This window comes from Ogataea philodendri, mitochondrion, assembly GCF_020536065.1.
Source record: "Ogataea philodendri strain CBS 6075 mitochondrion, complete genome".
NCBI classification, from domain to species: Eukaryota; Fungi; Ascomycota; class Pichiomycetes; order Pichiales; family Pichiaceae; genus Ogataea; species Ogataea philodendri.
The window spans coordinates 1-27,063 of NC_022165.1; the positions used below are offsets into that span (position 1 = coordinate 1).

Sequence of the window (27,063 nt, forward strand, 5' to 3'; positions counted from 1 at the left end):
TTAATAAAAATAATAATATAATTATAGGATAAATAAGATAATAGGAGATAATTGTGGGGTAAATAATTTTATTAGGGGTAAGGGGAGAATGTATGTAACATTAATTAAATTAATTAAAGCTTGTACATACTTAAATTAGGGGTTCTTAACATACTTCTCCCCGTCCTTTAATTCCCCCTCTCTCACCTAAACTTAACATATAAATCATAGTTCACATCTTATTCAATATTCTTTATCTTTTATTTTAGTCATTCATTTTAAAATCTTAAACATTAAGTTACTATACAATTAATAAAAATAATAATATAATTATAGGATAAATAAGATAATAGGAGATAATTGTGGGGTAAATAATTTTATTAGGGGTAAGGGGAGAATGTATGTAACATTAATTAAATTAATTAAAGCTTGTACATACTTAAATTAGGGGTTCTTAACATACTTCTCCCCGTCCTTTAATTCCCCCTCTCTCACCTAAACTTAACATATAAATCATAGTTCACATCTTATTCAATATTCTTTATCTTTTATTTTAGTCATTCATTTTAAAATCTTAAACATTAAGTTACTATACAAAAGGGGCCCCCCCGTCCTTGTAGCCTTGTATCTATCTCGCTTTTTTCAATTTATTCCCCTAATGTAAATATATACTATCTTTTAAATAACTTGATGTTAAGATTGCAAATACATATGCTTGAATACATGCTATAGCAAATTCTAATATTACTATCGCAAATATCCCTAATAATGGTATAAATCCTAATATTAATGTTATATAATTTATACTCATTAAATTCTTAACTAAATTACTTAATATACTCATTAATAAATGACCAGATAATGTATTAGCTCCTAATCTTAATCCTAATGATATAGCTCTCGCTGTATATGATAATAATTCTATTAAAACTAATACCGGTACTAATGGTAATGGTGTTCCACTTGGTACAAATAAGCTAAAAAATATAAATTTATTTATAAATAAACCTAATATTGTTAAACCTATTCATAAACTTACTGATATTCCTATTATAAATATTAAACTTGCTGATAATGCAAAATTATATGGTACCATTCCTATTAAATTCGCTATTAATATAAAACTAAATAATGTATATATTAATGGTATATATCTTCCATAGACTGATCCTCCTATTTGTCCTTTAACCATATTTAATATTGTATCAAATACTGCTTCTATTGATATTAATCAATTTGAACCTTTAATTAAATTTTTTCCTATTGATAATTTAAATAAATAATAAATTACTAATAATACTAATATAGTATATATACTAAATGTACTTATATTTATTGTACTTAAATTTATAAAAGGTGAATTAATTTCTAATATATTATTAATTATAAATTGATCTAATGGAGAATTTATTATTCAATTATTTAAAATCATTTTTCTTTTATTTTTATATGTTCATATATTATCATATTATATTGCTTATTTCTCTATTAATTTATACTTTATATATTAAAAAATTAAACATACTATAGAGTTCTATTCTTTAAATTTTAAGAATTAAAATTTGAACTATATAAGCAGATATAACGGCAAAATAACTTAATCCTATAATAGTTAAAAATAATTTTTATTATTAAATTCTCTTAATTTAATCCTTTTAATTTATTGAATAGCATTAACTTAAATCAATACTTTAATTAACTTTAAGGTGAAATTATTATTTAATTTGATACTATAATCTATGTTTCTAAACTACTATAGAGTTATATTTATATATGTTGAAATTGTCTTTATTTAGTCTTTTTTTATATCCCATTTCTATTACTTTTTATTCTTTTTTTTCTTATTTTTATTTTTATTTCTTATTTAATTCCCTTTAAATTAATTAAAAATACCACATATAGACTAATATTTCCCTAATATATTTAATTATATTTTAATTTTTATTATTATATTCCCTTTCTTTTATTTTAATATATTTAGTATTTTTTGAATTTATTCCCCCTTTTTCAGATTTTTTTATTCTTTTATTTATTTAGCTTTTTTTATTTAATTCCCTTTTATATTTTTATTTTTATTATTTTTATATATTTAGTATTTTTTTAAACGAGGGTGGGATAATTGACTTTTTATTGTCGATTATCCCAATTATTATTATAGGTCTCCTCCCTCTATTATATAACTAGATGCTTAGGTGGGAATCGAACCCACGAGTAATTAATTTGCAATCAATTTGTTAACCTTTAACTCTAAACACATATTCTTATTAATCCCTATTGGACTTGAACCAATATTATTAAATCCGTAGTTTAATATTCTACCTATTGAATTAAAGGATAAATCTTTCTATCGTTATATATTTATATATATCTCCTTATCTTTAAAGATAATCTAGTTAAGTTAAAATTGGGACTTGAACCCAAATAAAATATATTAACAGTATATCGCTTTGCCAATTAAGCTATTCTAACATTTATTATTTATTACTTCTTCTGTCATTCTCAAATATATCATCGATAAACTCAGTCGTAAAATACTCTGATAAATTTAATCTTATTCTATCTAAACTATTTTTCTTAATATACATCTTATATTGTGATACTCTCGTATTGTCATTTAATTCATTATTATGACTTTCTACATTATTTTTCTTCTCCTCTTCCACATATAACGATATGTCTAAGTTGAATTTCGTCTTAATATATTCATGTAAAAATATTATGTCATTTATATGTTTTAAACTGTCATCATATAATTTTATATAACCTCCTTTATCTGAATGTATCCTCTTCTCATATAATCATATTCCTAATGATATTCATGTAAAATAATTCCCAAATAAATGCTTGTTTATTAATCTCATCTCTCACTTATTTGTTCATTTATTATATCTAAATAAGCCTGATAATAATGGTACTATGTACTTGTTGTCTAATTTACGTAAATGTATTACTATATTATTATATTTCTTATCATTCTTGTTCTTATATACTTGCTTCTTACCTAACTTACCTGTTATTAAATTAAAATAAATTAATACATTCCTTAATCCACTTATGTAAGTTATATCTTTTAATGTATGTGTATAATAATATCTCTTGTCATTAGGCTTAAATTTTAATCCACTTAAGGCTAATCCTAATAATATTGAATATTTATAATATTCATTATATTCAATATCTTTGTTCTTTAATACATTGTCTCAATACTTCTTATTAAATATATTAATATCTTTGTCTAATAATATCTTTAACTCTTTTAATGTATAGTTTTTATAATTCTTTACTCACTTCTCTCCATGCTTCTTCTCTATTAATGATATTAATTTATCTTTCGTTGATATATTATTTTCTTTAATTGAAGATGGATTATTAGTAATATGATTATTATTATTATCATTTATATGATTATTGTCACTTACTTCATTATTATTTGTATTATCATTAATATCATCATTATTAAATTCTTTACTTAATAGAATATGATTATTTATATTAATATAACTATAATTATTATTATAATATAATAAAAATATAATATAATTAATTAATTCAGATATATCTGATATAATGGAATATAACATTGCTTTAAGATTATTAAAATAATATTTAAAATTAAACACCATATAATAATAAAAAGGAAATCATAAGACAGAATAAACCTGTTGCTTCTGATAAGGCAAACCCTAAAATAGCAAATGGGAATAATGTATTTCTTAATGAAGGGTTTCTTGATGTACCGTTAATTAATGCAGCGAAAACGATAGCGATTCCAATACCTGCACCTGTTAATCCGATTGTAGCTATTGCAGCACCAATATATTTAGCAGCTAATACTAATTGCATTTTAAAAATTATTACCTTTATTAGGTTATTATGATAATGTATAATATATATTATATTAATAGATATACAATTATTCTAACTATATTTTTTATGGAAATGTCCCTAAAAAGACTCGAACTTATATCAATAACGCTTCAAGTTACTGCTCTAACCAAATTAAGCTATAGGAACTTAAGTCTAAGATGATTCGAACATCTATTATCTCCTTATCAAGGAGGTATTTTAACCGGTTAAATTATAGACTTATTTATTAAAGGTTTTTAAAATTTAGCTATAATAATTCTAGCAATACGTAATTTTAGGATATAAGGTAAAATAACATATGAAGATAAAACTAAGATAGCGAATAAGATTAAATAACCATAAAATAATTGATTTAAGAAGAAAAAGGGCACTAATTGTGGCATAATATATATATATATTCAATATATAACTATTAAACTTTATTAAATTTATCATTTTTATTAAATTTAGGAGTTTTAATAATTAACCTAAATCGGAAATTATAGGATTCGAACCTATCCAGATTTCTCCATTACATAGCAAGTAATTTATCTTACCAATGATTAAATTTCCATAACGATTCTAATCCGATTCGAACGGATATCCATTATCGTGACAAGATAAGACTTTAACCAAATTAAGCTACAGAACCATTTTTATTATTAGATTAGATTAGATTGAATTTAATTGGAGTAACCGTGACTTGAACACAGATTAAATGCTTGCAAAGCAATCGTTTTGCCAATTAAACTATTACCCCATGTTGAGAAGAATACGAATCGAACGTATGAAGATAAAACATATCACTGAATTTACAGGTCAGCTTCAAATACCAACATTGAAGATCTTCCCGTCTATTAGGTTTTTTTAATATCGAAAAAGCTAAATATATTAAAATAGGTTTTTTTAATATCGAAAAAGCTAAATATATTAAAATAGGGGTTTTAATGTAGTCGTCACTCTGTTATCACACTAGGATCAATGCCCGCGATATAACCCTCTTATTAGAGTACCTATTGTTAATTTTAGTTTGTTTTGAATAATATTGATATCTCAAATTGTCTCACATACCACCGCTGGTTCCCCCACGGTAACTGTATTTCAACTTCTCACTGGTTATTCTAGGATATGACTGTTATTATTTTTATCCACTTAAATCAATTCTTTAAATTGAAATAATGTGTTCAAATACACTATAATATATTCGAATTTCCAGCGAATGATGAGTAATTAGTACGAAACAGTTATAAATTTCACCGTATTCCTATTAAATACGATTACTAACAATTCCAATTTCATATCTCCGAATTTCAGAAGATAATCCATATGATATATATATCTTATCAAATATATTAGTTATATCATTTTCGTCATTTATTAAAGTTTTCCTTTTCTCTAATAAGATTTTGTATTAATATTTTGTATTGCGTCTTTGGCCCATTATATTAAAGTCATCATGATTTGTTGTCGCTCCTAATTTATGTAATATTATTTTTAATATTACTATTAATCATTAAGATAATTAATATTTAATTTATATTCAGTTATTATTATTATAACCCATATAAAAAAGGATTTGCGTTCGTTCAAGAAATTAATCAAAACCATAAGGCACGAACTGTCAACAACGATGTAACATTTGTTTATAATACAAACAATGGTAAGATTCTCGGGTATTATCGAATTAAAAAACACAATCCACTGCGTATTCCTGTAACCGTCTATTGTCTTGAGTTTCACTCTTGAGAGTATACTCGTCTGGCGGAGTACTTAAGTTTTCACTTATATCTCTTATATAATATTTTTATTATTATTTATATAGTACTCATAGTTTACTGTATGAACTAATTGGGTATCTAATCCAAATTGCTACTCATACCTTCATCCCTCAGTGTCAGTATGTATAATGAATATAACTTTCGCTATTATCTGTCTAATTACGATCATCATTTTTTATATCTTTCTGTAATTATTCAATATCCTATTATATTATACTCTAAAATAATTTAATTATTTAACCTGCGGATCCTTTAAGCCAAGTACTGGTTAACATTTGCTCCCGTAGTCTAACCGCAACTGCTGGCACTACTCTTGGTTGGAACTTAATTATAATTTAAGGTCATTATCCTTGTACATATTATTAATAATATGTTATTATAATTAGATTTTATATTTTTCATCCTTATTTTTATTATATAATTAATTAATTTAATTAATTATTTGTCATAAGTATCATCTTTCTAAGTAACTAGATCAATCTTGCGATCATTGTCTAAGATTCCCTACTGCTGTATTTTATGCCTATCGATATAATTATATAATTATAGAAATTAGACATAATTAATATTGATATATTTAATTATCAATGTGGTCATTATAACGATAAATTACTGACTATGGATCATGGGCTAGGTTGATCTCTTACATCACCTACTACCTATTCCAATATTGACTCGACTATTAACGGAATTTCTCCTTTATCTATTATTTAGTATTTTAACTAAATTAATAGTTCTGATTTCAATCCTACTCACCTTCACACTACTTTTACTTAATTATATTATATTCATTATAATATATTTAAATAAACGTACAATTAGCATGTATAAAGTCCTTAGATAATGTTAAACCTGAGCCAACATCATGCTCATTACTTGATTAAATTTCTTTTATTTATTAGGAACTACAGGATTTGAACCTATAATATAAGTGTGTAAAACTCATGTTATAACCATTTAACTAAATTCCAATTAATATATATTTATATATTTGTAATATCTATCTACATATTATTGTATTTATCACTCTTTTAACGAATCGAACGTTAATTATATTATTAGAAGTAATATGTTTTAACCAATTAAACTAAAAGAGTTGGTTATAATTTCTATTATTTATTATTCAGGTTGACTAGAATCGAACTAGCTTGAGCCTCTTCCCAAAAGAGGTGCCTAACCATTCGGCATCAACCTGATTTGTTACTAAATTATTATTAATAATATTATTATTATTATTATATTAACTTCATTTTTGTAATATTACTTACCTATTTACATATTTATATTATACTTTATTTATATATCTCTTTCATTTACTATACCTATATTATAATATAATATTAGTTTGATTTTTCATTACTTTCTTTAATAATTTACTTATTATTAATTAATAATTAATTCCCTTTAAAAATATATAAAATTTTACCTCTTATATCTTTATATATATCTCGATTTATATTCTATTTAATGTTAATTTAATACCGACTTTACCACTAAATGTGTGTTTTCCTATATATCCTTTACTTACTCCCGGTTTTATATAATTTAAATTATAACTACTGTTCTTAACTTGATTATATTCTATTAAATAATTTCTAAATGTACCTTTATTATATGAATACTTGTTAGATCTACGTTTACCTCAACTAGACCCATATTTACCATTATATTCAAATTTGGTTCCTACTAAATATTTATTTGTTATATTATCTGATAAATTTATGTTCATATTGGGTAATAATATGTCTCTAATACTCTCTTTACTTATATTGTCTATACTATTATTTACGTTTAATTCCTTCTGATAATCTAATTGATTATCATAAATATTGTCTCTATTAGATATTGATACTAATTTGTTCTCTTTTATTGTATTTAAGATCCGTTTACTATCATTTAATACTAATTTTCTATTTAATAATATCTTTCTAAATTTCCTGTCAATATCTCTGTCATTCTCATCATCTATACTATTAGATAATATACGCATTAATATGTCAGTATTATTATACTCATATTTTAAATGTATTGGGTTTATTATAACTTTCTTATTGTTAAAGAATTTACTTAGTATATTAGATAACTTATTTACATTAATTATTGATTTATTATTAATATTGTTATTGCCATTTAATTGGTTGAATAACTTGTTTATACTAAAGACTATTAATTGTAAATAATTTGGTTTATTATCTGATGAGTTGTGGAATGCTCTCTTAATTACTAAATTAGAATCCATATTAGTGTTATTACTAATATATTTCGTATTACTTAAGATTAAATCTTTATTTCCTCTATTTAATAATATCTTGTATATTCTTTTCTTGGTATCTAAATTAGTATATCCAGAATATAATCAATTATTTTCTTGAGGAATATCATTTAATATATTATTGTATATTGATACTGGTAATAAATTACCGTGACCTTTTTTATTTTTAACTATATTAACTGATGAATAAATATTAGTCAATAAATTCTTAATATAATAACGAGTTAAATCATTATTAATATTATGATTTAAAACTCTAAATTTAAGTCTATAAGCAATTAAATTATATAAAGATGAGCTATAAATATTATTAGATTTTTTATTAATAATATTGTTTAAATTCTCAGATAAATGCTTATTATTTCTAAGTTCAAATATGTTATTAATTATATTAGAAATAAACGAATACTTAAGGTTATCTAACTTCCCTTTGGATAAAGTACTTTGAGCTAATTTAGGATTATTATTATTTAAATATAATAATGTTCTATTAATGAATAAGTTAGGTTTATAACTAGGTAAATAGTAATAAAATGATATTTTAACATTAGATAAATTAATTTTTACTTTGGGCTTACTTATAACTAAGTACACATAATTATTTATAAATCTAGATGATTTATTAATATTATTATAGAATATTTTATATATTAAGTCATATATTAATTTAGATGTTAATCTAGATATTAGCATATTTTTTAATAATTCATATCTATTAAAGTTATAAGCTATGTATTTGTTAGATGTAGAGTTAAGTTTAATTAACTTATTATTATTCAATATATAATTATAATAATGAATTTGCTTATCTTTTAAGGATTTAAATTTATTAAGGAATAAATCCTCAAATACATATAATAAAATAGTAATATTGTATCTAATATTAAGATAATTAGCTCTATTAATAGGGCTATTAATAAGTTTATTAATAATTAATTTAAGAATTAATTTAATGTTTATTCAATTCATTTGTTGTTTATTTTGTGTGTTATTATTGTCATAATATATCTACTTCAATTGAAGGAAAGGATATACTATTATTATGAAAAATAAGAAATATTATTAAGTCAATAGTAAGATTTGAACTTAACATTAATTGCTTATGAAGCAACCGTTTTAACCTGTTAAACTATATTAACGAATTAATATAAATTAAGTGGAAAAAGTGGTTAACTTTTAGGAGGGTAAATACTGAGACTTGAACTCAGATTGCGTCAACCACAATGACTTATTTTAACCATTAAATTATATTTACCTTAATTAATAGGATGAACCGGACTTGAACCGAATATAAGTTGATTAAAAGTCAAGCGTTTTACCAATTAAACTACCATCCCTTGTGGGTTATTATTAGTTGAACCGAATAGATTCGAACTATTATAAACTTGCTCCAAATACAAGTGACTTACCTATTAGTCAACGGCTCAATATATGTTTTTTATTTATTATTGTCATTGATAAGACTCGAACTTATACGCCTCTCGGCAATACATTTTAAGTATATTGTGACTACCAATTCCACCACAATGACTTGATTTTTTATAACTAAGTTTCTTTTTTACCTATTGTATGTATACAGCATTTTTGAATGTAAAAAACTAAGCTAATTTTCTTAAACATATTACATATATATTTATATATATTTCCTTTAGAATTATTATGATTGGATAGCTAAAGTATTGAATGGGTGGAATAGTGGAGGGTGATTTAATAAGAATTCAATAGAATTTGCTTTTAATTCATTACTATTAAATATATTATTAGATTCAAAGAAGTCCGGGTTTTTTAATAATGAATTAGTACTTAATGATTTATTAGGTAATCCATTCATTAATTGGTCATATATTACATAAGCAAATAATATTACTGATGTAATTGATATTAATGAACCAAATGAACTTATTGCATTATATCCTGCAAATGCATCTGGATAATCAGGTATACGACGAGGCATACCATTTAAACCTAAGAAATGCATTGGGAAGAATGTTATATTTGTACCTATAAATAATAATCAGAATTGGATATTTGCTAAATTATTATTATAATATAATCCTGTTACCATAGGAGATCAGTAATAATATCCAGCGAATAAACTAAATACCGCACCTAATGATAAAACATAATGGAAGTGGCCGATGACATAGTATGTATCGTGGAATGCTATATCTAATGAAGCGTTAGATAATAATACACCTGATAATCCTCCTATTGTAAATAAAAATAAGAATGCTAAAGCATATAACATTGGAGTAGTAAATCTTATAGATCCACCATATAAAGTAGCAATTCATGAGAATATTTTAATACCAGTAGGTACTGCAATAACCATAGTTGCTGATGTAAAGTAAGCTCTAGAGTCAACGTCCAGTCCCACAACGTACATGTGATGGCTTCAGACCAATAGACCTAAGAACCCTATAGACCCCATTGCGTATACCATCCCAAGTTGCCCAAAGATAGGTTTTTTAGCATAAGTACTAATAACATGAGATACAATTCCAAATCCAGGAATAATTAAGATATACACTTCAGGATGCCCAAAGAATCAAAACAAATGTTCATATAAGATTGGGTCTCCACCGCCAGCTGGTTCATAAAATGATGTGTTAAAGTTTCTATCCATTAATAATAATGTTACACCTGCCGATAATACAGGTAATGATAATAATAATAAGATAGCTGTAAACATTACTGCTCATACAAATAAAGGTAATTTAGCCATAGTCATACCTAAAGTTCTCATATTTAAAATAGTAACAATAAAGTTAATTGCACCTAATAAAGATGAGATAGAAGTTAAATGTAATGCGAAAATAGCTAAATCAACTGAAGGACCTGAATGTGAACCAATTCCTGATAAGGGCGGGTAAACTGTAACTAGTAGCAGATATGTTCTTTTAAAATAAAATTAACATAAAAGCCCTAAGCCAAACCGTACGTGCTACTTTCATAGCATACGGCTTTCCAAAATAAAGAAAACAATTCTTTATTCCTATTTTCCTTCGTATTTTTTTTTTATAAATACTACTACGAAAATTCTGTTAACCAAAAATTTATTATTATTATTATTATTTTTGGTTAATCCCAAGTTCTTGATATAACTTCATATATATTCTTTTAGGTACTCTAATTCGTAATAAATAAAAAAGTCATTACACATTAATCACTTATTAATATTTATTTATTAAAAGTATTGTTTTTTCTAATATTATATCAGGTTGAACATGTATAAAATATAATATATACTCAAAATTTTTATGGATAATTTCCTACCAATATAAAAATTTTCGAATTATTTAATTGAGTTTGTTATACTTACCTTGAGAATCTTAACTCGGGAATGACCATGTAAAGATGAATAAAAATCTTTATTAAATTCCCTTTTTTAACATGCTATTGTCAGTTGTAAATTACTTTACATACCTTAGTTAAATGTTTTACACTTTAAAATTATTATTAATAATTAATAATAATTATATTACTACTTATAATCAATCTAATTATCTTAGATAAATAATTTATATTTATAATAATCTACAGTATATGGAAGTACTATTTGTGATATTTTTCTAGAATCATATGTATTTATACATATACGAGGTTTCATACTTTTATTTTTTTTATTAACATCTGATATTTTATAACTTGCATGATATTTAATTATAGGATGAATATCATATTTTAATATTAGAATATTAATAAGAATAGATATATCTTCAAAAGAATATGAATCAGTACATAATATTATACCTCCTTTTGTTTTACTTCCATCTCCAATAATTCAATGAGCTAAAACTATATCATTAAAATAATGATATAATTCAGGACTTATTCTTTTAACTTTTTTATTATTTATATCTTTTTTATAAAATAAATAATATAATTCATTTAAACATAACAGTTGTCTAGTTTTAAAAGATAAACTATAGAAAACTTTATTTCTTAATTTTCTTTTAATTAATAATAAAGGAGTAATACTTCTCAAAATTTGTAATTGATTATATAAATAAATAACATAACTAAATGCATGTACAGAATGCTCAAATCTAATTCTAGGATTTCAATTACCATTTTTTTCTATATAAGAATCAGATAATAATGAACCAATTAATACAGATTTGTTAAAATGAGTTAAAGCGATAATATCTTTTTCATTTTTAGAAATAAATTTAGTAGTATAAGTAGATATATTATATTCTGAATTTCAAATAATTAAATCTTTACATGTATTATTAGGAATAATATCTAAATATTCAACTTTTGTTGAATAACGATGATTATTATTAGTAGTTGTTATAGATTTTAATTTATTTTTAAATAGATTAGATGATATAAATTGTTTTAAGTAATAGTAATATGAAAAAACTAAAGTGGAGTATATACACTCAAAAATTATATCAATTAAATGGCGCACTCAACCCGTACCAGCCCCGTTTTCAATTAATGCACTAGCTAATAATGATACTAATGCTGGAGGCAATAATCAAAATGAAATATTATTTAATCTAGCGAATGACATATCACTAGCACCAATCATTAATGGAACTAGGTAGTTGCCAAAGAACCCTATAGCTGCAGGCATAACTAAAAAGAAAACCATTAAAACAGCATGAGCTGTAGCAACAACATTAAATAATTGATGTTGACCCATTAATATTTGGTTACCAGGAGAAGATAATTCTAATCTTAAAATAACGGACATTAATGAACCTAATAAACCACAGAATAAAGCGAATATAATATATAATACTGCAATATCTTTGGCTGAAGTACTAAATAATCATCTATTAATATAATAACTTATTGATGATGACATTTATGTAAGTTCATATGAGAAAGTTATACTGTACATAATATAAGAAATATCCTTTAATAAAAGATATATTTTTATGATATATTAAACTTATATTATTAAGTAATAACGTATATTTACTTATACAATTAAACCCCCCTTTGGGGGGGTATAACGAATATTAATAGTTAAATTTTATTATAACAATATTATATTAACTGTTGTTATAAACAACAATCTATAAGTAAATATTAATTATATGGTAAGCAAATTAATATATAAAATATTAGCTAAGTTATTATTAATGTAATTGGTATATTATATAGAGCATATATAGAATGTATATACTAAGATAAAGAGATATTAATGAATCTATTATCCATTTATATATTAAGGATAAGGATAAGATTAGATTAGAGAACATTAATTAAGTTTAGGTTTTTCGAAAAAGCTTTATACATACAATAGGTTATTTAATTGAATAGATTATTTTTTTTATTAAAAAAGCTGAATACATACAAGGGGTAATTTAATTAAAGGTTTTATTTCAAAAATGATTCATACATACAAGGGGTAAGAAAGCTATAAATTAAAAATACTCAATTCATACAAGATATAAGCTACACTTCTTATAGAGTAACCTAATGAAAAGTATACATATATAAATATAATAATAGAAAAGATTTAGTATAATAAAAATCAATCAAGATTAATTAATATATAAGAAAATGCGCTATTGATAAAAATAGGTAAAAATTTATTTAATAAAAATGAATAAAAAACCTAAAGGAAACTGATAAAAGTAAACTAGGTGAATTGAAACATCTTAGTAACCTAAGGAATATAAATCAACAGAGATTCTATGAGTATTGGTGAGAGAAAATAGAGTATAGTTTAAGCAAGTACCTCCTCAATAAAGGTGGGAATATAGGATTAACTAATTCTAAAGCTAAATATTATCAATAAGCACTAACTAGTACCGAAAGGGAATTTTATATATTAGTAAAATCATGAGCAATAAGAGAATTTTAAACAATTAAAATTTGATTATGTACCTTTTGTATAATGGGTTAGCAAGTTATAATTATTAGCAAAAAGAAATTTTTTCTTTATAAAGAAATTGAGAAAAATAATGTATATATACATTATTAGTAGTTAATAGTTATATACCCGAAAGTAGATGATCTTATCATAACCAAGCGGAAGTATTATATTACTATTAATTTGGTAAATAATATAAATCGGCTGAACAAGTTAATGTTGCAATATTATTTGATGAGTTATGATAAGTAGTGAAAGACAAATCTGATCTACAAATAGCTGGTTTTTTGTGAAATATATTTTAGTATAGCGTTATTTATTATTAATCGGAAGGTAAAGCAATTAATTATCATTGGGGTTTTTTTACTAAAATTATCAATATAATTTAATCTCATAATTCTTCCACATTATAATTAAATAATAGTCAGACTATTGGCGATAAGGTTTATAGTCTAAAGGGAAACAGCCCAGATTATTAGGTAAAGTTCCAAATTATATTCTAAGTGTAATTAATATAAATTATCTCTATAACAACTACGAGATGGGTTTGACAGTAATCTATTCTATGATCAACGTGTATCAACGGACTAGTTATGTAAATAATAATTTTATTTTAAGAGAAATTATATAGACAATACCCGGAACTTATATTAAAGAATATAACTGAACCTATAAATAATAGGATATTTAATTATCTTATTATGGTAACAAAACACTCAATTATAGAATATCTTAATTAATTTAAGGTAATAATAATAGTATTATTTTGCAAATTTTGCTAAATATATACAATACAAATGAAATTGAATAGAGAATGCTAACATGAGTAACGTAAAAGGGGATAATCCCCTTCACTTTAAGTATGAGGTTTTAATAAAAAATCGGTCCCTAAGATTATTACCTGAATAGGTATAATTAATAGGTAATTAATAATTATAATACACGACTAATGTAATTATATTACATATAATTATAACAATAATTAGTACAGGAAAAAATTATAATAACTAATACCGTAATAAGACCGACACAGGTATACGAAAGTAGAAAAGAAAGTGAATAAGATAATTTTGGTAAATGAACTCGGCAAAACATATTTCCCACGTTTGTCAAAAGGAAATAATAAAGTACATATCGTGCAACTGTTTACTAAAAACACAGCACTTTGCGAAAATTAATATTATAGTATAAAGTGTGAGGTCTGCCCAATGCTTATTAATAAAGTATGTTATTTAATCGATAATGTAATTAAAATTTAAGTCAATGGCGGCTTTATAATGAGAGTCATAATGTAGCCTGAAAAGAGTTCTAGGCAAACTCTATATTGGGAAAAACTACCAAACTACGGGGACACCCTAAAGCTTTCAATACCAAGTATCAAATGATTTAATATAATAAAACATAGTTGTTGGTATGTATTAAAGAAATTTAAAATAAACATTGTTTATTTATACTGAAAAGTATGATATGGCTGAAGTAATTACTCAGGTAAGGTAACAAGTTGAAAGATTTATGAAAATAAAATGGGCTATCGCGTATCTAAATCAATAAATAATTATAGTATTTTTAATAATTTTATTGTAAAAGAGCAACGAGTATACGGTAGTTATCTAAACTTATTGAATTCTAATACTAAATTCAATCAACAACAAGTTAGATTAAGATGTACTCTAATGGCTCATGAAAGTGAGTATCCGATCAGAAGCCTTTCTAATTTATCACATATAAAATTACACCCTTGATTTATAACAGGATTAACTGATGCAGAGGGTTGTTTTACATTAAAAATTGGAAAACGAATTCAACTAGAATTTGTTATAGGTATGCATACTGTAGATAAAAACCTAATAAATTCATTAAAAGAATTTTTTGGTATAGGAAATATCTGAGAGAATAAACGTAATAATACTATTTATTTTAAAGTATCTAAAATTAAGGATTTAATAACTATAATAATTCCTCATTTTGAAAATTACCCTTTACAAAGTAAAAAACAAAGTGATTTTTATCTTTTTAAACAAGCAGCTATCATTAAATATGGTGATGGTTCTAATAAAAAGAAAAGATTAACAGATAAAGAAGTAGAGGATATTATCAGAATAAGATTATCTATTAATAGACGTAAGATATCGGAAAATTTACAACAAAAATATCCTCATTTATTAAATAATCCCGTATTTATCCCTGAGATAAAACGTAATATAGATTATATTAAAGATTATTGAATAGCTGGATTTACATCTGGTGATGGTGGATTTTATATAAATTGTAATGAGAATAAACCTTATTATGTAACTTTTTCATATATTATATCTCAAAAGTCAGATGATTATGAATTATTAGAACATATTAAATCTTACTTTAATTGTGGAACTTTACGTAATTATACAAGAAATACAACTTATAAGTATGTAAAAAATATTGAACAATTATCTATTGAGGAAATTAATCAATTACCTTTTAAAGAATCTATAATTAGTTATTACACTGTTAAAGATAGAAATGATATTAATACTATAATAGTGCCTTTTTTCTTAACCTATAATATAATAGGTATTAAGAATAATAATTTTAATTTATGAGTTAAAGCGATTGATATAGTTAATAATAACAAACATTTAACACATGAAGGATGAGCACAAATATTAGAGTATAAATATAATATGAATTCTTACTCTTTAAAAAAAATAACTAATAATATTATAGAATAATGTGAATAAGATGATAAATCTGATTTAAATGAATGCCTTGTCTACTAATTATAGTCTCGCATGAATGATAGAATGATGCGATAACTGTATCTACCAAAATCTTAGTGAAATTGAATTAGCGGTGAAGATGCCGTTTACCTAAAGTTAGACGAGAGTGCGACTAGAAAAGTGTTTAATAATAATATGGTGAAAATCCATCTTACAGTCCATTGTATGAGTTCGACATAATATGCATTAAAAGTAATTTATTTGTATAAAGCTTATGTTATTAATTTAAGACCCGATTTTCAATCGGGTTAATGAACTAGATTACTATGAATAGTGAAAACAAATTCACATTTGAAGCGGAATCTTATTGATGGTAGGAAAAAGTTCTCGTTTTTTCTTTAATGGGCCAAAATATCAATAAACGTATAGTGAAATTCTAAGGTAATCATAAAGGTATTATTAAATAAACTAGGTAAGCCCAATATTATCCCCCCTAAAGGGGGAAGTTTAATTGTAAGATTAAATATATAATAGTGGGTAAAGGATAATCTAAAAAGCGAATGCTTATTTGTAATGAATAAGATAGAATCAAAATGATTTAATTCGAAAGAATGCAGACTTAGATATAGGTGTTTAATGAATAATTAAATGCTTGAGCCGTATGCTATGAAAGTAGCACGTACGGTTCTTAGAGGGGGAACACTTAGTAATAAGTTTACCTATCTCAACAGACCCCGTGCAGCTTTACTATAGTCTAATAAGTTGTTCCTATTTTATTCAATTTTTAGAATATTAAGTAATATATTGGTATAATAATGAAATACTTAAATTTGAAATTATAGGTACTTATCTCGTAATCAACTAATTAATTTAGATAATTAATAATTCTTAATTAGTTTAGAGAGACATCTTTAGCCTGATAGTTTAAATGGGGCGTTGATTTCATAAAATGTAACTGAATATGACCATTTACAATTAAATTAGATATATTCGATATAAATTAAAAAGATAATTTTTAATATTGTTAAAAACATTGAATCAATGTTATAATAGAATAAATTATTGTATAGTTAATCTGAAGATGAAATCAGATATATATATTTATTGTTAAGATAAATATTCTTTAAAGTATAATAGCATAACTATGCAAGAAATTCGGACCTACAAGTCTGAATTATACTTACGTATGGTATAGTGAACAGATCATATTTATAGTACAAGTGATCGATAACGAATAAAAGCTACGCCGGGGATAACAGCATGGTAGCGCGAGAGAGTAGATATTGTCAGCGCTGTTCGTGACCTCGATAAGTTAGTCAATGTCGAGGATATAAATCGGGTGAATTGCAAAGAAATCCAAATGGACAATTTGCAGCGAAATATTATTTATACATTTATTAAGAATAATAAACGTTCAACGACTAGTTAGTGAGTAGTATAACAATAAACTAACCAAGAGTTCCCGATAATTTAATAGCAATATTAAGTTAAAGACATAGTCTGAACAATAATGAGAATTATTGATATTAAAGATTAAATAATTTAATAAAACATATGGTCGACTCAACCTATCCTATTGGTCGTAGAAGCTAATAAGGGTTTGACTGTTCGTCAATTAAAAGGTTACGTGAGTTGGGTTAAAGTATTAAGCCCCTTTATTTTGTGAAAAATATCGAATAACTGACTGAAAACGGTGAAGACTAAGTTAATGAATATAATTAATATGTTAATACCGTGGGAAATTTTACCTTTTGTAAGATCCCGTAACGACTCAATATAAATATATTGGATTTAAAATGATATAAATTTTAAATAAAACGTCAGCACTTTTCTAAAAGAATAAAAACCTTTATACATACAATAGGTATGGAACTTTTTAGTGTATTAAACCACAGAATGTGGTTTCTAGCGTATTGTATATATTCAGTATTTTTCTATATTAACCATCCCATATGAATAAATTAACTAATAATTATATTTCAGGATTAATTCAAGCGAATGGATCTATAGGTATTAATTTACATAAAACTAAAAATTCATTACGTTTAATTCCTTACTTTAATATTACTCAAAATATTAAAAATAAAGATTTAATCCTAAAGATTAAACATTACTTCAATGATATTGGATTTATTATAATAAATAAATCCGATAATACTATAAGATATCAAGTTAATCAATTAAATGATTTACATCATATTATAATACCCTTTTTATTAAGGAATGACCTAAGAAGTAATAAGCATATTAAAGTTATAATATTAAAATATATTATTAATATAATGATAGATAAATTACATATTAATAATAATAGCATATTATTAAGTTTAATTATATTAGCTAATAAAATAACTAATAATCATAACCGGTATTTAAATAAAGAACAACAATATATCGTTAATAATCAAATATATAATAAAGATATATTAAATATAATAGAAGATATGGAATTATCCATAAAAAATTATAAACCATCTAATCTAGATTTAGATTATATTAATGGATTATTTGATGGTAAGGGATCTTTATCAGTATCATTAAATAGTAATAAAGATATTACATTAACATATTATATAATACAGGATAAGAACGAAATGTTATTACTTAATAATATTAAGAGTTACTTTAATAATATAGGTCATATTTATAATATAAACAATACATCATTTAGGTGAGAAACTAAAAGTATAGTAGAATTTAATAAGAACATTTTAAATAAGATGATAACGGAGGATAATTATCCATTAATAAAGGGATATAAAATTAAACATATGATAAATGTATTAAAATACATATCAGATAATAAAGATTATAAGAAGAATAATGATAAAATAAGATATATTATAAGTGAATTATATAATATAATAGAGAATAAGAAGGGAATAAGACTGGATGAATATATTAAGAAATTAATGAAATAATAAAGGGAAAAGGAAAGTTGAAAATATAGTCTAATCAACTATGAAAATAGTTGCTAATAAATTGTTAATACGTCGTAAGACAGTATGGTTTCTATCTTCTTTAGGACATAGTTAATAGAATTCTATATCTTAGTACGAAAGGATTGGATATTGTTAATCAATGATTTGACTGTTATTAAGAGGAGTATATCTATGATATATTCATATAATTTATTGTTTAACAGAAGTAACTTAGTATGCAGTTAAGTTAAATTAATCTATTTTAAGTATTGAAAGCATTTCAAATACGAAATTAAATTCTATAAACTAATAACATATGCACAAGTTGCATATTTAATATTATATTAGACTAGTATATTAATAGCTACATATTACCATAATTATGTATAGCCTAATTAATATTATATTTTTATTATACTTCTATTATTTATTTAAACAACAACACATGTTGTAATAGCATAACAGGTATTGCGTTTGTTTTGTAATCAAAAGGTTTTAGGTTCAAATCCTAATTATAACACAATTAATATAAGAGGGAATTCCTTTTGTTAAATACAATAAGATATTTAACGTTATATTATATAGTTAATATATAATTAAGAATATATATATAAAGAAAAACAAAATAAAAAAAATGACAATAAAAAATAGACAAAATTTACAATTATTTCCTTTTCATTTAGTAGCTTTTTCACCATGACCATTATTAATATCATTATCATTAATGTCATTAGCTTTAACATTAGGATTAACAATGCATAATTATATAACAAATTTATTTTGATTATATTTAGCATTAGGATTAGTATTAAGTTCAATATTTTTATGAACTAGAGATATTGTAATAGAAGGTACATATTTAGGAGACCATACAATAGCAGTTAGAAGAGGATTAAATATCGGATTTATGTTATTTGTATTATCTGAAATATTAATATTTGCTTCATTATTTTGAGCATACTTTCATTCAGCTATGGGTCCAACAATTGAATTAGGTGCGACATGACCACCAGTAGGAATTCAATCAATAAAACCAACAGAATTACCATTATTAAATACAATAATATTATTAGCAAGTGGTGCATCAGTAACATGAGCACATCATGCAATATTATATAAAAATAGACAAGCAACATTAGTAGGTTTATTTATAACAACAGCATTAATAATAATATTTGTATTATGTCAAGTATTAGAATATACATTTGCAACATTTACAATATCAGATAGTGTATATGGTTCAGTATTTTATGCTGCAACAGGATTACATTTTTTACATATGGTAATGTTAGCATTAATGTTATTAGTATGTTATTTTAGAATGTATTTCTATCATTTTACTAACACTCACCATTTAAATTTAGAAACAACAATATTATATTTACATATATTAGATATAATCTGATTATTTTTATATATTGTATTCTATTGATGAGGAAGTTAATGAAGGAAAGAAATGCGAATTTAAGTTAACTGGTTAAACACTTTGCCTTCCAAGCAGATCATGTGAGTTCGAGTCTCACAATTCGTATATTTAAAGAATTTAATTAGAGGGGATTATATTGAGAGTTAAGTTAATAACCGTTTTATATGAATGAGAACTTTTTCAAAAGTGTTTTTCTTACCCCTTGTATGTATGAGGGTTTTTTAAAATGAGGGATGTTTCAGTCTTTCTAACCCCTTGTATGTATAAGGTATTTTTGAATTAAAACCCTCACTATAATTATATATAGCATAATAGTGTAACATGGTTAACATAATAGCCTCATAAGCTATTGATTTACGTTCAAATCGTAATTATGTACTTTCATAATAAGTTAAAAAGATATTAGTTAGTTAAAATATAAATTTTATGTTATTTATTAATAATGCCATTTACAATGACGTCCCAACACCTTGAGCTGTATTCTTCCAAGATTCAGCTACACCTAATATGGAAGGTATCGTAGAATTACATAATAATATTATGTTCTATTTAATAATTATATTATGTTTAGTATCTTACGTATTATTCAATTCTATTATTAAATTTAATAATAGTAATATTATCTATAAATATATGAATCATGGTCAATTAATTGAAATTATTTGAACTTCATTCCCCGCAATAATCTTATTAGTTATTGCTTTCCCTAGTTTTATTTTATTATATATTTGTGATGAAGTTATTGCTCCAGCAATGACAATTAAAGCTATCGGATTACAATGATATTGAAAATATGAATACTCTGATTTTATTAATGAAAAAGGAGAAACAATTGAATTTGAATCATATATTATACCAGAAGATTTATTAGAAGATGGACAATTACGTATGTTAGATGTTGACGCACATTTAATTTGTCCAGTAGATACTCATATTAGATTTATTGTTACAGGAGCTGATGTAATTCATGACTTTGCAATACCATCATTAGGAATTAAAGTAGATGCATCACCAGGTCGTTTAAACCAGACTTCTGCATTAATACAACGTGAAGGTGTGTACTATGGACAGTGTAGCGAGTTATGTGGCGTTGGACATAGCGCGATGCCGATTAAACTTGAAGCTGTATCCCTGAATCAATTTCTTACCTGAATTGACGAACAATAGTTTATTCATATATTTATTAAGATTATTTAATATAACTATTAATAATAATAATAAAGAAAATAAAAAGGTAAATAAATACGGTTATAATTATAATAACAATTATAATAATGTATTAAACTCTAGAAATCTATTTAATAATTTTAGTCAAATTAGATCATATTCAACTATATCGACTGAAAAAAAACTTCATAATACACCTAAAAAAGTATATGTATATTTAGTTGATATAGATAATCAAAGTATGGAATTATTATCAATATTTGATAGTATTCTTAAAACTGCTCAAAGTTTAAATACAAGTAGAATGACAATACATAGATATGCTAGTGGTAATAAAATGTTAAAATTAGATAATAAAAATTTCATAGTAAGTTTTGAACCAATAGATATTAATACATTTGATATAAAAGAATTTATAATAGCTAATGAAAAAATAAAGTTAGAGAAAAAACCTAGAACTTTAGAAGATAAAATAGAGGCTGCGCCTTTAAAATATAAAATACTAGTATATAAATATGATAATGATGAATTACTTGTAACATATCCTAGTCAAGCTCAAGCAGCTAGAAGTTTAGGTTTAGCTAGAAGTTCATTACAAAGATGTATTGAAAAAGATAAACCTAGAAAAATTCAATATAATGGTCAAGAAATGACTGTAATATTTAAACAAATTAAATAAATGATCTTTTGGTCTAATGGTTAAGACATTGATTCTTCATATCAATTATATCGGTTCGATTCCGATAAAGATTAACTAAAAGGATTAATGGCAGAACTGGCTAATGCGTGATATTTGAGCTATCATACTTTATAGTACTGTAGGTTCGAATCCTACTTAATCCGATATTATAATATAACTAACAAATTATTTTAAATAGGTTTATAGTTTAACGGTAAAACAATAGTCTTCAAAACTATATTTGAGAGTTCGAATCTTTCTGGACCTGATATAAATATTATAATTACATTACCTATAGTTAATTGTACAATAACAATTAATTATTTACTAAGAATTTGTCGAATATAATCGATTTTATTAATTTAATTAAGGTTTTATCCGGCTTGTATATATACAGCATTTTTGAAATAAAACCTTGTTCTTGTTAAAGAACAATATTACTATAATTTATATAATTAATATATTATATATTGTAATTTATCCAATCAATAGGATAGGAAGTTATTAAGTATAATAATATTAATATAGAAGATTATAACCCCCGACATAGAAGGGGGTTATAATACCCCACATATCATATCTTTATGAAAGCATATAGAAAAACTCAACCTTATTTAAGCTTGGTTAATAGTTATTTAATTGACTCTCCACAACCAAGTACTATTAGTTATTGATATAACTTAGGATCATTATTAGGATTATGTTTAGTTACTCAAATTGTAACTGGTATTTTCTTAGCAATGCATTATTCATCACATATTGAATTAGCATTTGACTCCGTAGAGCATATAATGCGTGATGTAAATTTAGGATGATTAATTAGATACGCTCATGCAAATGGGGCATCTTTCTTCTTTATTTGTATGTACATTCATATAGGTAAAGCTTTATATTATGGTTCATATAGAAAACCAAGAGTTTTAGTATGAATCATTGGTGTTATAATTTTAATAGCTACAATAGCAACTGCCTTTATGGGTTACTGTTTAGTTTATGGGCAAATGAGTCACTGAGGTGCAACAGTTATTACTAATTTATTATCTGCTATTCCATTTATAGGTGGAGATGTTGTTCCGTTCTTTTATTACTATTCTTACCTAATATTATTATAAAATATAATATTAAATTAAAAATAGATCAGATGAGCGGCATTAGATAGTAATATTTAATGAAAAATAGAGTGAATTTCAATAAAGCCAAATGGATAAATTGAAGCGAAGTATTATTTATAATTAATAGAATAATAAACGTTCAACGACTAACTAGTGAGTATTATAACAATATCTAGACAAGAGCGCTCTACATCCTAATTGTATAAACAATGGATGATGACATAGTCTAATTTATATAGTAATATATATTAATATGATATAAATATTGTATAAAGGTAAGTTAATTAAGTCATCTGAGGTGGATTTTCAGTAAGTAATCCTACAATTCAAAGATTCTTTGCATTCCATTATTTATTCCCATTTGTATTAGCTGCATTAGTAGTATTACATTTAATTGCATTACATGTGCATGGATCAAGTAATCCAGTAGGAATTACAGGAAATTTAGATAGATTATCATTCCATCCATACTTTGTATTTAAAGATTTAGTAACAGTATTTGTATGATTTTGATTCTTCTGTTTCTTTGTATTCTTTTCACCTAACACAATGGGGCATCCTGATAATTATATCCCAGGAAATCCCCTAGTAACTCCTGCCTCAATAGTCCCTGAGTGATACCTATTACCTTTTTATGCTATTTTACGTTCAATTCCAGATAAATTAGGTGGAGTTATTGCAATGTTTGGTGCATTATTAATTTTATTAGTATTACCTTATACAGATCGTAGTATCTATAGAGGATTAGCATTCAAACCATTATCAAAATTTTTCTTCTGATTATTTATCTTTAATTTTGTATTATTAGCGAACTTAGGGCAATTACATGTTGAAGTACCATTTATTCAATTAGGTGTATGATCTACAGTATTTTATTTCTCATATTTCTTAGTTATAACACCAGTTATATCAACATTAGAGAACATATTATTTTACTTAGGGTCATTACCTAACAAAGAGTAAGCTTAATAGCGGCTTGTATATATAAGGTATTTTGTAAAAAGAACCTATAATATATAAAGTATATTACTCTAATAAATATGATTATGACGAAATAGGGTAAACGTACTTAATTTAGGGTTAAGGTTTTATTGGTTCAAGTCCAATTAATCATAAAAAATAATAAATTATAGCTTAACGGTTAAAGCATTTCACTCATAATGAAACTATCTAAGTTCGATTCTTAGTAATTTAATAGAAGAAATAATAAGACAGAATAGAATTTATAATAAAGAAATAAGAACAGCTAAAGAGTGGGTGTGAGTTTAAAAAAATACTAAATATATAAAAATAATAAAAATAAAAATATAAAAGGGAATTAAATAAAAAAAGCTAAATAAATAAAAGAATAAAAAAATCTGAAAAAGGGGGAATAAATTCAAAAAATACTAAATATATTAAAATAAAAGAAAGGGAATATAATAATAAAAATTAAAATATAATTAAATATATTAGGGAAATATTAGTCTATATGTGGTATTTTTAATTAATTTAAAGGGAATTAAATAAGAAATAAAAATAAAAATAAGAAAAAAAAGAATAAAAAGTAATAGAAATGGGATATAAAAAAAGACTAAATAAAGACAATTTCAACATATATAAATATAACTCTATAGTAGTTTAGAAACATAGATTATAGTATCAAATTAAATAATAATTTCACCTTAAAGTTAATTAAAGTATTGATTTAAGTTAATGCTATTCAATAAATTAAAAGGATTAAATTAAGAGAATTTAATAATAAAAATTATTTTTAACTATTATAGGATTAAGTTATTTTGCCGTTATATCTGCTTATATAGTTCAAATTTTAATTCTTAAAATTTAAAGAATAGAACTCTATAGTATGTTTAATTTTTTAATATATAAAGTATAAATTAATAGAGAAATAAGCAATATAATATGATAATATATGAACATATAAAAATAAAAGAAAAATGATTTTAAATAATTGAATAATAAATTCTCCATTAGATCAATTTATAATTAATAATATATTAGAAATTAATTCACCTTTTATAAATTTAAGTACAATAAATATAAGTACATTTAGTATATATACTATATTAGTATTATTAGTAATTTATTATTTATTTAAATTATCAATAGGAAAAAATTTAATTAAAGGTTCAAATTGATTAATATCAATAGAAGCAGTATTTGATACAATATTAAATATGGTTAAAGGACAAATAGGAGGATCAGTCTATGGAAGATATATACCATTAATATATACATTATTTAGTTTTATATTAATAGCGAATTTAATAGGAATGGTACCATATAATTTTGCATTATCAGCAAGTTTAATATTTATAATAGGAATATCAGTAAGTTTATGAATAGGTTTAACAATATTAGGTTTATTTATAAATAAATTTATATTTTTTAGCTTATTTGTACCAAGTGGAACACCATTACCATTAGTACCGGTATTAGTTTTAATAGAATTATTATCATATACAGCGAGAGCTATATCATTAGGATTAAGATTAGGAGCTAATACATTATCTGGTCATTTATTAATGAGTATATTAAGTAATTTAGTTAAGAATTTAATGAGTATAAATTATATAACATTAATATTAGGATTTATACCATTATTAGGGATATTTGCGATAGTAATATTAGAATTTGCTATAGCATGTATTCAAGCATATGTATTTGCAATCTTAACATCAAGTTATTTAAAAGATAGTATATATTTACATTAGGGGAATAAATTGAAAAAAGCGAGATAGATACAAGGCTACAAGGACGGGGGGGCCCCTTTTGTATAGTAACTTAATGTTTAAGATTTTAAAATGAATGACTAAAATAAAAGATAAAGAATATTGAATAAGATGTGAACTATGATTTATATGTTAAGTTTAGGTGAGAGAGGGGGAATTAAAGGACGGGGAGAAGTATGTTAAGAACCCCTAATTTAAGTATGTACAAGCTTTAATTAATTTAATTAATGTTACATACATTCTCCCCTTACCCCTAATAAAATTATTTACCCCACAATTATCTCCTATTATCTTATTTATCCTATAATTATATTATTATTTTTATTAATTGTATAGTAACTTAATGTTTAAGATTTTAAAATGAATGACTAAAATAAAAGATAAAGAATATTGAATAAGATGTGAACTATGATTTATATGTTAAGTTTAGGTGAGAGAGGGGGAATTAAAGGACGGGGAGAAGTATGTTAAGAACCCCTAATTTAAGTATGTACAAGCTTTAATTAATTTAATTAATGTTACATACATTCTCCCCTTACCCCTAATAAAATTATTTACCCCACAATTATCTCCTATTATCTTATTTATCCTATAATTATATTATTATTTTTATTAA

The 27,063-nt window shown here is 23.9% G+C and overlaps 14 protein-coding genes and 27 non-coding genes, besides 6 other annotated features; 16 read left to right on the forward strand and 25 right to left on the reverse strand. All coding sequences in view use genetic code 4, as the record gives it.

Moving 5' to 3' along the window:
* Positions 1-288: a tandem repeat.
* Positions 289-576: a tandem repeat.
* Positions 577-2,085: an inverted repeat.
* Positions 635-1,411, reverse strand: atp6 (ATP synthase F0 subunit 6). The gene has a single exon. The coding sequence runs from the start codon at positions 1,409-1,411 to the stop codon at positions 635-637; it is 777 nt and encodes a 258-aa protein (YP_008475082.1).
* A 78-nt stretch (positions 2,086-2,163) lies between the features above and the next one.
* Positions 2,164-2,233, reverse strand: trnC(gca). The gene has a single exon. It is a non-coding gene; the product is annotated as a tRNA-Cys (tRNA).
* Positions 2,234-2,244: 11 nt separating this feature from the next.
* On the reverse strand, positions 2,245-2,316 carry trnR(acg). Its single transcript has one exon. It is a non-coding gene; the product is annotated as a tRNA-Arg (tRNA).
* A 59-nt stretch (positions 2,317-2,375) lies between these two features.
* Positions 2,376-2,448, reverse strand: trnN(guu). Its single transcript has one exon. It is a non-coding gene; the product is annotated as a tRNA-Asn (tRNA).
* Positions 2,449-2,453: 5 nt separating this feature from the next.
* Positions 2,454-3,602, reverse strand: orf382 (hypothetical protein). The gene has a single exon. It carries the CDS (start codon positions 3,600-3,602, stop codon positions 2,454-2,456), a length of 1,149 nt encoding a protein of 382 aa, YP_008475083.1.
* Positions 3,592-3,822, reverse strand: atp9 (ATP synthase F0 subunit 9). Its single transcript has one exon. It carries the CDS (start codon positions 3,820-3,822, stop codon positions 3,592-3,594), a length of 231 nt encoding a protein of 76 aa, YP_008475084.1.
* Positions 3,823-3,919: 97 nt separating this feature from the next.
* Positions 3,920-3,993, reverse strand: trnF(gaa). The gene has a single exon. It is a non-coding gene; the product is annotated as a tRNA-Phe (tRNA).
* A 1-nt stretch (position 3,994) lies between these two features.
* On the reverse strand, positions 3,995-4,067 carry trnI(gau). Its single transcript has one exon. It is a non-coding gene; the product is annotated as a tRNA-Ile (tRNA).
* A 15-nt stretch (positions 4,068-4,082) lies between these two features.
* atp8 (ATP synthase F0 subunit 8) lies at positions 4,083-4,229 on the reverse strand. The gene has a single exon. It carries the CDS (start codon positions 4,227-4,229, stop codon positions 4,083-4,085), a length of 147 nt encoding a protein of 48 aa, YP_008475085.1.
* Positions 4,230-4,319: 90 nt separating this feature from the next.
* Positions 4,320-4,398, reverse strand: trnS(gcu). Its single transcript has one exon. It is a non-coding gene; the product is annotated as a tRNA-Ser (tRNA).
* A 4-nt stretch (positions 4,399-4,402) lies between these two features.
* On the reverse strand, positions 4,403-4,477 carry trnD(guc). Its single transcript has one exon. It is a non-coding gene; the product is annotated as a tRNA-Asp (tRNA).
* Positions 4,478-4,513: 36 nt separating this feature from the next.
* Positions 4,514-4,585, reverse strand: trnA(ugc). The gene has a single exon. It is a non-coding gene; the product is annotated as a tRNA-Ala (tRNA).
* Positions 4,586-4,589: 4 nt separating this feature from the next.
* Positions 4,590-4,677, reverse strand: trnY(gua). The gene has a single exon. It is a non-coding gene; the product is annotated as a tRNA-Tyr (tRNA).
* On the reverse strand, positions 4,678-6,502 carry rns. Its single transcript has one exon. It is a non-coding gene; the product is annotated as a small subunit ribosomal RNA (ribosomal RNA).
* On the reverse strand, positions 6,503-6,574 carry trnV(uac). Its single transcript has one exon. It is a non-coding gene; the product is annotated as a tRNA-Val (tRNA).
* Positions 6,575-6,627: 53 nt separating this feature from the next.
* Positions 6,628-6,700, reverse strand: trnR(ucu). The gene has a single exon. It is a non-coding gene; the product is annotated as a tRNA-Arg (tRNA).
* Positions 6,701-6,726: 26 nt separating this feature from the next.
* Positions 6,727-6,798, reverse strand: trnP(ugg). Its single transcript has one exon. It is a non-coding gene; the product is annotated as a tRNA-Pro (tRNA).
* Positions 6,799-7,056: 258 nt separating this feature from the next.
* rps3 (ribosomal protein S3) lies at positions 7,057-8,844 on the reverse strand. The gene has a single exon. It carries the CDS (start codon positions 8,842-8,844, stop codon positions 7,057-7,059), a length of 1,788 nt encoding a protein of 595 aa, YP_008475086.1.
* A 96-nt stretch (positions 8,845-8,940) lies between these two features.
* trnM(cau) lies at positions 8,941-9,014 on the reverse strand. The gene has a single exon. It is a non-coding gene; the product is annotated as a tRNA-Met (tRNA).
* Positions 9,015-9,058: 44 nt separating this feature from the next.
* On the reverse strand, positions 9,059-9,131 carry trnH(gug). Its single transcript has one exon. It is a non-coding gene; the product is annotated as a tRNA-His (tRNA).
* An 8-nt stretch (positions 9,132-9,139) lies between these two features.
* On the reverse strand, positions 9,140-9,212 carry trnK(uuu). The gene has a single exon. It is a non-coding gene; the product is annotated as a tRNA-Lys (tRNA).
* Positions 9,213-9,229: 17 nt separating this feature from the next.
* Positions 9,230-9,302, reverse strand: trnQ(uug). The gene has a single exon. It is a non-coding gene; the product is annotated as a tRNA-Gln (tRNA).
* A 22-nt stretch (positions 9,303-9,324) lies between these two features.
* On the reverse strand, positions 9,325-9,406 carry trnL(uaa). Its single transcript has one exon. It is a non-coding gene; the product is annotated as a tRNA-Leu (tRNA).
* A 126-nt stretch (positions 9,407-9,532) lies between these two features.
* On the reverse strand, positions 9,533-12,694 carry cox1 (cytochrome c oxidase subunit 1). One transcript has 2 exons: positions 12,293-12,694; positions 9,533-10,753 (listed from the first exon to the last, which is right to left on the reverse strand). Exons 1-2 carry the CDS (start codon positions 12,692-12,694, stop codon positions 9,533-9,535), a joined length of 1,623 nt encoding a protein of 540 aa, YP_008475087.1.
* Positions 11,384-12,292, reverse strand: cox1-I1 (hypothetical protein). The gene has a single exon. It carries the CDS (start codon positions 12,290-12,292, stop codon positions 11,384-11,386), a length of 909 nt encoding a protein of 302 aa, YP_008475088.1.
* A 612-nt stretch (positions 12,695-13,306) lies between the features above and the next one.
* rnl lies at positions 13,307-19,778 on the forward strand. One transcript has 6 exons: positions 13,307-15,018; positions 16,461-16,575; positions 16,698-16,707; positions 17,149-17,719; positions 17,968-18,050; positions 19,398-19,778. It is a non-coding gene; the product is annotated as a large subunit ribosomal RNA (ribosomal RNA).
* rnl-i1 (hypothetical protein) lies at positions 15,235-16,422 on the forward strand. Its single transcript has one exon. It carries the CDS (start codon positions 15,235-15,237, stop codon positions 16,420-16,422), a length of 1,188 nt encoding a protein of 395 aa, YP_008475089.1.
* rnl-i5 (putative LAGLIDADG endonuclease) lies at positions 18,363-19,331 on the forward strand. The gene has a single exon. It carries the CDS (start codon positions 18,363-18,365, stop codon positions 19,329-19,331), a length of 969 nt encoding a protein of 322 aa, YP_008475090.1.
* On the forward strand, positions 19,779-19,851 carry trnT(ugu). The gene has a single exon. It is a non-coding gene; the product is annotated as a tRNA-Thr (tRNA).
* A 114-nt stretch (positions 19,852-19,965) lies between these two features.
* cox3 (cytochrome c oxidase subunit 3) lies at positions 19,966-20,775 on the forward strand. Its single transcript has one exon. The coding sequence runs from the start codon at positions 19,966-19,968 to the stop codon at positions 20,773-20,775; it is 810 nt and encodes a 269-aa protein (YP_008475091.1).
* Positions 20,776-20,789: 14 nt separating this feature from the next.
* On the forward strand, positions 20,790-20,862 carry trnG(ucc). Its single transcript has one exon. It is a non-coding gene; the product is annotated as a tRNA-Gly (tRNA).
* A 200-nt stretch (positions 20,863-21,062) lies between these two features.
* Positions 21,063-21,136, forward strand: trnM(cau). The gene has a single exon. It is a non-coding gene; the product is annotated as a tRNA-Met (tRNA).
* A 47-nt stretch (positions 21,137-21,183) lies between these two features.
* Positions 21,184-21,924, forward strand: cox2 (cytochrome c oxidase subunit 2). Its single transcript has one exon. The coding sequence runs from the start codon at positions 21,184-21,186 to the stop codon at positions 21,922-21,924; it is 741 nt and encodes a 246-aa protein (YP_008475092.1).
* On the forward strand, positions 21,821-22,603 carry orf260 (hypothetical protein). The gene has a single exon. It carries the CDS (start codon positions 21,821-21,823, stop codon positions 22,601-22,603), a length of 783 nt encoding a protein of 260 aa, YP_008475093.1.
* A 2-nt stretch (positions 22,604-22,605) lies between these two features.
* trnE(uuc) lies at positions 22,606-22,677 on the forward strand. Its single transcript has one exon. It is a non-coding gene; the product is annotated as a tRNA-Glu (tRNA).
* Positions 22,678-22,684: 7 nt separating this feature from the next.
* Positions 22,685-22,767, forward strand: trnS(uga). The gene has a single exon. It is a non-coding gene; the product is annotated as a tRNA-Ser (tRNA).
* A 33-nt stretch (positions 22,768-22,800) lies between these two features.
* Positions 22,801-22,871, forward strand: trnW(uca). Its single transcript has one exon. It is a non-coding gene; the product is annotated as a tRNA-Trp (tRNA).
* A 316-nt stretch (positions 22,872-23,187) lies between these two features.
* Positions 23,188-24,678, forward strand: cob (apocytochrome b). One transcript has 2 exons: positions 23,188-23,680; positions 24,005-24,678. The coding sequence occupies exons 1-2, from the start codon at positions 23,188-23,190 to the stop codon at positions 24,676-24,678; spliced, it is 1,167 nt and encodes a 388-aa protein (YP_008475094.1).
* Positions 24,679-24,755: 77 nt separating this feature from the next.
* Positions 24,756-24,830, forward strand: trnL(uag). Its single transcript has one exon. It is a non-coding gene; the product is annotated as a tRNA-Leu (tRNA).
* Positions 24,831-24,838: 8 nt separating this feature from the next.
* On the forward strand, positions 24,839-24,910 carry trnM(cau). The gene has a single exon. It is a non-coding gene; the product is annotated as a tRNA-Met (tRNA).
* A 68-nt stretch (positions 24,911-24,978) lies between these two features.
* Positions 24,979-26,487: an inverted repeat.
* On the forward strand, positions 25,653-26,429 carry atp6 (ATP synthase F0 subunit 6). Its single transcript has one exon. It carries the CDS (start codon positions 25,653-25,655, stop codon positions 26,427-26,429), a length of 777 nt encoding a protein of 258 aa, YP_008475095.1.
* Positions 26,488-26,775: a tandem repeat.
* Positions 26,776-27,063: a tandem repeat.